The following is a 12,154-nucleotide window of genomic DNA, read 5'->3' as shown; positions in this document are numbered from 1 at the left end:
AAGAAAGAATTTTTATTTTTACTTCCAGATTCCAGTGTATACCTAAAGACTCATTCTGTTGCACGGAACATCCAGTGGTACTCATTTATCCCTCCCCTGTAAGCTGAGACTATAGTGAAGCAAGAGAAGAACCAAAGGCACAAAATCTAAGTGTGAGTGATGCCTTAAATTTTGGGTTCTAGGAATCTATCTAGATCTACTCCTAGGCCCAACTCATCCTCCACTGAATTTAAGTCGCATCACACTCACAGATGGCTTCCTAGTGATTTCCACCAGCATGGCAACTCAGTGTGACAGGGAGTTCTTCCAGATTTGTTCCTTTTTTGGGTTCTCTGCCTCAACCCCAAAGTGCAGATGCTATTACTTTTATAATGAGGAAAAAACACAACTTTTAAAATTTTGAAATAAAATTGTTTTGTTTTGTTTTTAGTTTTATTTAAGTAATCTCTACACCCAACGTGGAGCTCGAATTCACAACCCCGAGACCAGGAGCTGCATGCTCTTCTGACTGAGCCAGCCAGACACCCCCTGAAAATCAAATTACTGTTGTTATATGTATTATTTCCTTCTAGAATTGCAACCAAATAAAGATTAAGCATATTGACGAAACTTGTCTAATTAAATCTACAACTACTATTTTTATTTGTATTAAATAATGAAACAGATACCATTAACTCTGCTAATGCATTGGGCCGAGTACTTTAAACGAGAACTTGATGAGATTGACGCTAACATCTTAATTTTGCAGGTGAGTGAAGTGAGGTGAAGAACAGTGACTACCCAGATGTCACAGAAAATGGCAGTTACTGCTCTAAGTGCCAGTTTGCATGGCTCCAAAACTGAACATTTTCCAAACTGCAAAAACTAAAGAATAAAAAGCAAAATATAATCTAGGACACATTTCCAAAGAGAAGAAAAGCAACTATTACCAAAAAAGTGGGCTCTTAGCTAGGCATTATAAAATGGACAAAATTTGAATAGGAAGATAGACAGAAAGTTAAAAGTACAAAGACATGGATAACCATAGCATACAGAGATACAGTTTAGAATAAGGATAAGAGGGGCACCTGGGTGGCTCAGTTGGTTAAACATCGGACTCTTGGTTTCAGCTCAGGTCATGATCTCATGGTTCCTGGGTTTGAGCCCTGCTCTCTAAATAAATAAATAAACCCTAAAAATTTTTAGAATAAGAATAAGAAGTAAATGGATGTGGTGGGCTCAAATCAGAATGCTTCACATGGAGATAAAGAATATACTTGACAAGGAATGAGAAGTCACAGAATTCATGACCGGGTTACATTAGTCTAGAAGCAGTATCTTTTTTTTTTTTTTTAAACCATATGGCCTTTTTTCTTTTTTATTTATTTTTTAATTTACATCCAAGTTAGTTAGCATATAGGGCAACAATGATTTTAGGAGTAGATTCCTTAATGCCCCTTACCCATTTAGCCCACCCCCTCTCCCACAACCCCCCCCTTTTTTTTTAATGTTTGTTTATTTTTGAGAGAGAGAGAGCACGAGCCAACGGAGGGGCAGAGAGAGGGGAGACACAGAATCTGAATCAGGCTCCAGGCTCTGAGCTGTCAGCACAGAGCCCGATGTGGGGCTCAAACCCACAAACCATGAGATCATGACCCAAGCTGAAGTCAAGACGCTTAATTGACTGAACCACCCCAAAATTATCTTAAACTGAATGGAAGAGGGAAGAAGGAAGGCAGTGAGACCATTCCATCTGACCATTCAGATGCTACTGTAGTACTCAAACAAGACATGATAAAGGATTGGGAGTGGAACAAAGAAATTTGAAAGTATTCCAAAAGAATGAATGAATTAGCAGAGCAAAAAGAAAGATTAAAGAGAGGAGGAATCCATTTTTATACCAAAGTTTTAAGCTTCGATGAGAAAGATGCATGAGAAAAGTCACTTTAACAAGAATAAAACTGATTAAAAGGAGAAAAGTACAAGATAGAATTCTATTCCTGGGTGCTTTCTATTTCTGAGTGCTATAGTCACTGTTCCCATACTCATTATCCTTTCCACTTTTATTTCTATGAATGGCTTCTCCTCTACCATCTAGCAAACTTTATCATCCATTAACCCCTCCCTCTCTTTATACCTTTGAACAAACTTCACCAGCTGTACCTCAACTTTAGCAATGGTTCTATTTTTCACCTTTTCATTGTTGTGTTTCATAAAGTTAAGAAAGACCTATACATACAGCCCCAATTCTCTCCTTACCTTCCTTCTGTAAGTGACTTGTATTCTATTTTTTTTTTTTTAATTTTTTTTTTTTCAACGTTTATTTATTTTTGGGACAGAGAGAGACAGAGCATGAATGGGGGAGGGGGCAGAGAGAGAGGGAGACACAGAATCGGAAAGAGGCTCCAGGCTCTGAGCCATCAGCCCAGAGCCCGACGCGGGGCTCGAACTCACGGACCGCGAGATCGTGACCTGGCTGAAGTCGGACACCTAACCGACTGCGCCACCCAGGCGCCCCAGTGACTTGTATTCTAAAAGGCATTATAAAAAGGTACTAAAGGCCTCATCTAATACAATAAGTCTTTTCTTTTTTTTTTTCTTTTTTTAAACAAGCTCTACACCCAACATGGGGCTTGACCTTATGACCCCAAGATCAAGAGTCGCATGCTCTATGAACTGAGCCAGCCAGGTGCCCCACCTTTTCTTAGTTCTCATCCATTCCAGCCCTTCTAAAAGTTCTCCTGTCTTTCCAGAGTACCTTCATTCTCAGTATTGCAACTACTACCTCTATGAAGGTCCCTTCACATTTTCAGCTGTACTAGAGCAGTTGTTTAACCCTAGTCATGTATCAGAATCACGTATGGAGCTTAAAAAAAAAAAATCCCCAGGCCCTCCTTCTGCAGATTCTGCTTCAGTAGAAATGGAGTGCAACCAGGGCATTGTTCTAGTTTATAATGCTCCACAGGTGTGACCAAGGTTGAGAACAATTAAAACTAGAGACAGGAATTTTCATCTTTGAATCCTCTGCTCAATCCCTTCACGAATTTCTTTCACACACTTACTGACTTGCCTCAGTAATTTCTGGAGTCTGATTTGAGAGGTTATAAAAATCTTACACAAAGATTTGAGGGTTTTTTTGGGAAATGTCGAATCAGAGGGAATGCATTACTGGCTCCTTTCCAAAGCAGTATACAAATATTTTCCTGTCTCTTCTACCTCTAAAAGAAACAGCATTCTCAAATTTTTTGTCTCAGGACCTCGTTATACCCTTAATTATTGAGAGCTCTAGAATTTTTGTTTCTGTGGGCTTATGTTTATGGATATTATCACACTTTAGAAATGAAAACTAAATATTTAAAAACTTTGTTATTTCATTAAAACAACAATAAACCTAATGCAGGGCAAATAACATTTTTAATGAAAAATAACAATCATTTTCTAAAAAAAAAAACCACAAAAATATTTAAAAGGAAGGGTAGCATTGTTTTGTATTTTTGCAAATCTCTTTGGTGTCTGCCTTAATAGAAGATAGCTAGATTTTCATATCTGCTACCACATTCAATTTAATTATCACACATCATGTAGACTCTGGAAAACTCCACTATATATTCATGCGAATAAGAGTGAAAATACAATTAATGTCTTAGTATCATTATAAAAATAGTTTTGACCTTATGGATGCCTTGAGTCTTGGAGATTCCCCAGGATCCCTGGACAATACTTTGAGAACTGCCACTATATGGTATTGCCCCACTGAAGAATATTTAGGTTGTTTATACAAATATTTAATGAGTGACTATATTTTGGGCAAAGATTTAGGAAGATTTTATTCACTTATTTGTTCAACCATCAAAAATGATTTATTGAGAGGGGCACCTCACTGGCTCAGTGGTATAGCATGTGACTCTTGATCTAGGGTTCTAAGTTTGAGCCCCACAGTTGGCTGCAGAGATTACTTCAAAAAATAAAATATTAAAAACTAATAAGTAAAAATTATTTGAGGGGTGCCTGAATGGCTCAGTTGGTTAAGCGTCTCAATTTCAGCTCAGGTCATTATCTTGTGGTTCATGGGTTCGAGCCCCGCGTCAGGCTCTGTGCTGAAAGCTCAGAGCCTGGAACCTGCTTCAGATTCTGTGTCTCCCTCTCTCTCTCTCTCTCTCTCTCTCTGCCCCTCCCCCATTCACATTGTCTCTCTCTGTCTCTCAAAAACAAATAAAACATTAAAAAAATTTTTTTAAAATACAAAGTTACCTGGTATTTTAAAAAATAAAAATAATTTGAGAGCCTGCCAAGGGCTCTCTGTCTTAAGTGTTCTCTTACCTCAAGCTAACATCCTCAGTGACATTACAATGTGGAAATCTGAACTTCTAACCAATCAGAATTTGAGACAATCTCCTATCTCTCTGCACATTCAGTGACAGCAACAGCTGTTCTATTTTAGGATCTGTCACATGTAATTGGAGAACAAGCACAAGTTCAATCTTATAAGATCATAAGCTACCCCTAGATATCATTTATCTTAAGGCCCGGATCATAACCCCCATGAAAGGAAAGCTTTTCTGATCCTTCATGGACTAGATCCTATTTCACCTTATCCATTAAACCACCACTGATTTTCTTAGCACAAAATCTGTCTGAAGTCCTATAGTACTGTTGGAATTTCTCTTATGACATTTCTCAACTCCATGTTTCCTGTCTTATCTTTGTTATTAGAAATTCCTTGAAGTAAAAGATTGCATCTTTAAATATCCTGAGAACCTGGTCAGTTCAAGAAATTTATCACATATTTAACATATGGCTAGTGTAAACAAATGTATTTCCGGCTTCTATGATTTGCTTTGAAGTTATTTTAAAGCAAATCATATATAATATGGTGTGCTGAATATTTGCTACAACTAGATTATGTCACAAAATTTACTTGTTTATATTTAAAAATTTAGATTTTTAAATCTTTTAAAAATTTAATTCTCTAATTAAAAAATTAGAGAAGAATAAAATTTTTTGTAGGGTCTAACCTCAGTTACAAACATATTTTGAGGGTATGATGGCATATTAACTGTTAGATATAGAACTAAATACAATCATGTTAAACCCACTGATAATGATTTTTTATGTTTTTTTAACACACAGGATAAAACTCAACTTGGAGCTAGTTTATGAAACATTTTCTACATGTGTAAAAAAAAGATCTAGAATTTTTTTTTTTTAATTTGAACAAAAGTTTATTCTAAAACACTGATATAGCTGCAAAAAATAAATTAGTCAGATACAGTTAGTAGGGTTCAGTTATTGCCTTAAATTCATTTTGGAACAAGATGGTTATAAATAAATAAGCTTCCAAAGTGTCAAAATTAGCTATATACGTAGAGTTCCAAGATCATTAGGTCATATCTAAGGCACTCTATTCCGAGTGTTACCTCTGGAGGATTTAACAAATCCTAAAAGTCCTAGATGATAATGCAAACACTCTGGAAATATTTTCCATGTAGAACAGAAGTCTCCACACACTTAAAAAGTTCTCATATAGAAAAGGGAGTTTGTTTCCTGTAACTCCATAGAGTTAATAGGTAGGCATGATTCAATTCAAATTAAAAGAACTTTGTAGTAAATAGAGCTATCTCCAATAATGGAGTTGTCTTTTGAGGTGGTATGCTTTCACTGAAGACGTGGATGCTGGAGTTATGTAACTATTCACCAGATAAACTATTAAAGAAACACCTGAGGAGGGCCTCATGATATGTAAGATCCTTTACAATACTGTAGCCCTAAATATATACTATTTACACATTGGGGTTACTTTAAAAATCCCATAATACTGTTAAGAAACAGGGTTATCACCTATTTAAGGCAACTTAACATGTTTACGAGATTTCAATATTAAACAAAAATCTGAAAGTAATCACAAAGGGTACTAACATATTTCCTCCATGTTTTAAGTATGTATTAAAAATAATATACTATGAGCCTACAAATAACAGATCTTTATTGAAGCTTACTTGTAAAACTTACCAGAATTCTGTTGGATTCCCCATCGTACTCTCATCCTGAATTGTCGGGCACTACTTTGCTGGAGTCTTCTATTTAGTCTTGGAAAATTCTGCTTTTTTCCCTCCTTTCGATTCAATTTGATGATATCATCTGTGAGATAGGAAATGTAATTATTTTCATTTTAACTTAATGACTCAATCACTCAGTCTCATTTTCTTTTTTTTTTTTAAGTTTATTTATTTTTGAGAGAGAGAGACACAGAGTGTGAGCCGGGGAGGGGCAGAGAGAGACGGAGACACAGAATCCGAAACAGGCTCCAGGCTCCAAGCTGTCAGCACAGAGCCTGAGGTGGGGTTCGAACCCACGAACCGCGAGATCATAACCCAAGCCGAAGTCGGATGCCCAACCGACTGAGCCACCCAGGCATCCCACTCAGTCTCAATTTCTAGTTGATAGATTTCCCAACTTCTTTGCTACTTTGAAAGCACTTTCCTAAGAGGATAATAGTAAGATTAAAAAAAAAAAAAAATCAGCCAATATACTTGGAATACTAAAGAAAGGTTTGGTAGGAAAAGTTCAAATCAATCCCCAAAGCAGATATACCAATTAATAAAGATGTCCATTATCCCTAGTATTTATCTGACACATAAATAAGCAAAAATCTGTTTACAAAAATTACTCTTATTTACTTTCCACAATCACAGAAGTCTCCAGTTTTTAAGCTTTTTAAAAAAATGTTTATTTATTTTGAGAAAGAGAGAGCACAAGCAGGGGAGGGGCAAAGAGGGAGGTAGAGAGAGAATCCCAAGTAGGCTCCATGCTGTCAGCACAGAGCCCAACACAGGGCTCAAACCCACAAATGATGAGATCGTGACTCAGCCAAAATCAAGAGTTAGATGCTTAACCAACTGAGCCACCCAGATTCCCCCAAGTCTCCGGTTTTTAAAGATGACCATCTTGGGGCACCCAGTGGTTCACTCAGTTAAGTATCTGACTTCTGCTCAGGTCATGATCTCACGGCTTGTGGGTTCAAGCCCCTCGTGGAGTCTGTGCTAACAGCTCAAACAGAGCCTGGAACCTGTTTTGGATTCTGTGTCTCTCTCTTTCTCTCTCTGCCCCTCCTGGACTCACATTTTGCCTCTCTCTCAAAAATAAATAAACATTAAAACAAAATTTTAAAATTAATGGAAACAGACAAGTAAACAGCAAATATGAAATAAAAAAACTACATGATTAAGGTATAGCACAAAAAGAAAGTACTATGGGTTCTCCACTCTTCTAGCAAAATAATTCAGGGTTATCTTGTTTTTCTTTCTACCTGATCCTTCAAAGCCTCGCTTTCAAACTCTCCTACCAAAGTAATTCACAAACATAACATTGCTCTAAAACCACAGCACAACAATGTGAATGAAGGTCAGGAAACTATACTCTAGATTTCTATTTACAAATGTTAAAACAAAGTTACTAGAAGCCAAAAATACTCAAATACCCAAATAACTAAATAAATATTAATAAATATTTAACAAATTATTAATAAAATTTTATTTCTCTCAATTTTTCAGGGTGCCTGGCTGGCTCAGTTAGAAGAGCATGTGACTCTTGATCTCATGGTCATAAGTTCAAGCCCCGTGTCAGGTGTAATTTTTAATAAAAAATTAAAAAATATCCAAATACTTTCTCCACAGTCCCAGCTCCAATATTATGTTTGATAATTGATAAAGCAAATAGACCTGGTCAACAACTTCATAAAATTTCACAAAACTAACTAACTTCTATTATTTTTTCCAAGCTGCTCTAAACACAAACCTAACAACTATATGAATATAGTCTTTTCTAAAGTAAAAGAAGCAATTATATATTATAGGGATCCTTTCTTATATATTACTACATTACCTAACCCAGCAGTAATCTTTAAAACTTCATCACAAATATTCATTAAAATAATTCGAATCTCCCCAAAGTAGTTTATCTTCTTGAGATCAGTCCTTCAATATACATAAATTCATCCAAGTTAAAGACACTCAAAAACACTTATTTTAAAATAAAAAGGCTTCATGAAATCAGATACATGAACATGTTAAATTCTCAAGAGACAGGGAATATTGTTGAACATTTTCAAAACACTACTTTCCTTTAACAAGTGCTACTTATTCTTCACCAGAAGTCTGAAATCTCAGAGCCATGAAAGTACACACAAAAAACTGAATTTGCTGGGAACCATTAAAAAAAAAGAGGCAGAGTATAATTTTGGCTAACAAGGTTATTTTTGAAATATGGCATTTTAGAGTATAAACATAACTAAAAATTAAAAGTAGCAGGGGCACCTGACTGGCTTAGTCAGTAGAGCATGCAACTCTTGATCTCACAGTCATGAGCCATAAGTTGGGCATGGAGCCTACTTAAAATAAAAAAAGATAAAAAATAAAAAAAGATTTAAAAGCAGCAAAGCATACAAATATAAAATTGTTTTATATTTAAATGCTTTATTATCTAAATCCTCAAGTTAAATGATCTATTATGGATTCTTCCAATTTAAAAGAAGAAAATCGCTTTTTCCTACTCAGGTAGACAGAGTATGTATCAAAACAAAAATTCATTACAGTGAGCTACTTTTATGAAAAAGTTTCTTCCATGAATATATATATATGTGTATGTATGTATACATATGTTGTCCATGTATATATATAATATACATGTATGTATATAACATATAATGTATGTATATATATAATATGTATATATATTATATATATATGGTAATAATAGGGGCATATACATGGGCCATACACAGTAATAACATATATATACATGATAATAGGAGGATATATATGGTAATAATAAGAGTACCTAACATTGCACATGTATTCATTTAATTCTCACAAGAATTCTATGAAGTATTATAATACCTATTTTAAAATTAAGAAACTGAGCCAGAGTGAGGCCACCTATTGGTAACCTTGGTAGATATATATAAATATTCATGTAATTCATACAGTCACCATTTAAAACAAACAAAAATCGTATTCTAAACCTCTACAGACCTGATAAAATGGAATATTCACAAAGCATGACTGTCTAAAATAGGTATTTTATTTCTCTCAATTTCTCAGGGTGCCTGGCTGGCTCAGAAGAGCATGCAACTCTTGATCTCAGGGTCATAAGTTCAACCCCATGTCAGGTGTAGAGACTACTAAAAAAATACACTTAAAAAAGCAGGTATCATCTCTTCCTCCCATTTCTGTAAACTTCTCAACTTAAAAAAAAAAAAAAAAGGAAAGAATGCTATATATTCTTGGGAGAGAAAAGAAACCAAGGTCTATTTTAGCTATCCACAGCACTTCATTTCTACCTCAAAGAAAATTATCCCTGTTTTCTTCACTTGAACATCCTAACCACCAAACAAAATGCGTTAAAAAAAGAACCTAGAAACTTGAGAAATGAATTGGTTATGAAAATACATGTTTAACATTTCCTGCAACATCTACAGGGTTTTTGTTTTTGTTTTTTTTACTTGTATGATTTGGGACAAGTTATTTTCCTATGGCTCAGGTTTTGTAAAATGGGAATAACAACGGTGGCTTATATCGTGTTTATATGTAAATATAGTGCTTACTGTGTACCAGGTACTGTTCTAAGCAGTTTACATATGCCTATTAAATCATTTAACATAGCAACCCTCTGAGGGAGATAAGCACGGTCATTATCATCATCTTTTTACAGATGAAACACCGGGAAACAAGTTCCCTGTGACCACATGGGCTAGTAAGTGGCAGAGGATCTGAATTGAGACAGTGTGGTTCTGGATTCAATGCTCTTTACTATTAGGAGCACATACCTCAGAGTTACTAGGAGGCTAAACTGAGTTAACACACATAAAATGTTTCGTTCAGTGCCTGCAAGGTAGTAAGCGCTCAATACTACTTGTTATTATATTCTTCTTGGCCTTAGCTGAAAAGGTTTCTCATTTCTTTAGAGCTCATTACTATAAACAAGACAAGACTTGAGGCCAAACCTATTATTTCTGATGATTTACTTAATTCACATATTGGATTCTGACGTGCACTAATCACAGAAATCCAAGAGGTCTTGAGTTTTGACAAACAAACAAACAAACAAAAACTGTGCAGATGAACCACAGCAAAAGAAAAATACCTTCGTTGGGAAAGTTACACCTCTGCATCTGCCTCTCAGGTACTTTTCAAACACTTATCCAAAACCTGCAAGCCACCGAAAGCACTGGCAGAACTAACTCTATCTAATAACCATAACTTGAATTTTGACAAAAAGAGAGTAATTTTCAGGCCAGCTAATCCAGAGACTAATGCCTCACCTGTGTTAGGTCTGAATTTTCAACTGAATCCCCAACCCTCCTCCTTTTTCCATAATCCTCACCAAACCACCCCACTCATGGGCTAGACCCCATTGCTTCTCCCGGCTTCCCGTTAATCCGTGTCAGTCTCCGTCAGTTTTTGCTTTTTTCCTAATTAGCAAACTTTAAGCCTGATTAAGGAGCGCTCCTTTCTAGGCACCTCCTAGTAAAACACCATCTGAGGAAGCCCCTGTCTGACGGTATTTTCTGAAAAACGCTCTCGGGTCCGCGCCCCCGATGTGGCCCCGAGGTCTGGCGCCCGTCAGAAATGGCCAACTCCCGGGGGCGTCTCTGCGTTTCTCGCACCGCGCCAGGCGTAGGCCTGGCCACACAAAATGCCCAACAAGCCCTCCTCCGGAACCAGCGACTCTAACCGAACGCAGACTCAGCCGGGCTCTCAAAGGGCTTTCTTCAGGAGGGACGGCTTGGTCGGACCTTTCCCCTCGCTCGCCTGATAACGCCCACAGCGAACACGCTCGAGGGGAAACCCGAGGAGTTTTCCTCACAAAGAGCCGGGGTCGCCCAAGAGTGGTAGCGCCCCTCGACCCTCCACCTCCCGGCCCGCAGCGCCATCCGCCCCCACTGTCCCTGCACAGACACGGCCCCGCCGAGGGGACGCCCGGGTCCCTCCGGCCCGACCGCGGCAGCGGCTGGCGCTCCCCTTGTCCCCACTGGCCCTCACTTGGTTCCGCCCACCCGCAAAAAAACTCGACCGACAACTGCGGCCAACCGCCCCTTCCCCCACAAACCGCGCTACTTGGTTCCACCCACACCCTCCCCCCACTCCAACTCGGTCCAACTCGCTCCTTACCCAAAGACATATCAATTTTGTCAAGGTTTTCATTGCTGCGGGCTTTCGCCGCCGCCGCCGGCGGGGTCGCCGTGGCTCCCACTAACCGGGTACCAAACCGGTTCATGGTTGGGGACGTCGCGCTGGAACAGTCAGCGGAGAAGGCCAGAAACTGAGGCCTGCCACCTCCCACTCACGCACGCAGACTAGCTGCACCGAGGGAACGCGCACGCGTGCTGGCCGCGCCTTCGCTCTCCCACCCGCGGCTGCGGGAGGGGGGCGGGTTGCGGGGGGGAGAGGCTACAGAGACGAGAGGCCGGCGAGAGCGGCTACACGCGGGGACATGATCCTAGCGGCCCTTGATGGACCGGAGGAAACATTGCACCCCTGCTCTGGGCGCTTGCAAGGGCCGCTGTTTTCGCTATTTCCCTTTCCGCCCAAATTGGGGAATACTGGACCCTGAGCGCGTCAGAGTCGCATGCCTTAAATGAGATTGTGTTCCTCCACTCCTTCCTGCTACAGAAAGGCTCCCTAAGCTTTGGTACACACGAACCTTTCACACCCCACTGCAATGCAGCCTCAGAGGCAGGGTAGACCCCATCCAGCTTAGATTGCAGAACTGCGACCCAGCTCCCCTCTCCCAGGCCAGCTCCTCCACCTGCAACATGCGGAGTCGCCTCGTCTGCACGCAGAAGAAAAGATGCAGTGACAATTCTTGCGTCACCTTACCAATAAAAGCAAATGCTAACGTTTCCCGTATCTGTACCACTTCTCAACCGGCACTGTTAAAACATTTTGCACGGTACTAGCTACCTTAATAACACTTCATCTTCCCTTGGGAGAGGGGTAAGTACCTCTGCTTGTTTGGCTGCATTTTTCTCTAATTCATTTGTGTTGGGAATTGATAGGATTCGTTTTTCTTTCTAATCATCCTTGTAGGAAAACTTCATAATATTTTATGAATTTCTACATAATAACTTTTTTTCCTATTTACAAAACATGATATTTTCTCTCTTCTTACCTCTTTC

The 12,154-nt window shown here is 38.7% G+C and overlaps 1 protein-coding gene across 4 annotated transcripts in view; it reads right to left on the bottom strand.

Annotated features, from left to right (window-relative positions):
* Window positions 1–12,154, bottom strand: part of FYTTD1 (forty-two-three domain containing 1) — a 41,831-nt gene that overhangs the window by 20,261 nt on the left and 9,416 nt on the right. Inside the window, exons 1-2 of one of the 4 annotated variants that reach the window (XM_047875831.1) lie at window positions 11,148–11,393; window positions 5,989–6,117 (exon numbers count right to left, since the gene is read on the bottom strand). In XM_047875831.1, the coding sequence (XP_047731787.1) occupies window positions 5,989–6,117; window positions 11,148–11,253 (235 nt within the window). In that variant the 5' untranslated portion in view covers window positions 11,254–11,393. Of the gene's footprint in view, window positions 1–5,988; window positions 6,118–10,119; window positions 10,261–10,710; window positions 10,816–11,147; window positions 11,394–12,154 lie in introns of those variants that run through there. The other 3 variants (XM_047875835.1, XM_047875834.1, XM_047875832.1) reach the window with 3 other exon arrangements.

The sequence above is a fragment of the Prionailurus viverrinus genome, chromosome C2 (genome assembly GCF_022837055.1).
Source record: "Prionailurus viverrinus isolate Anna chromosome C2, UM_Priviv_1.0, whole genome shotgun sequence".
Lineage (NCBI taxonomy): Eukaryota > Metazoa > Chordata > Mammalia > Carnivora > Felidae > Prionailurus > Prionailurus viverrinus.
Note: the sequence above shows the minus strand (reverse complement) of the source record. Positions and strands in the feature narration are given on the sequence as shown.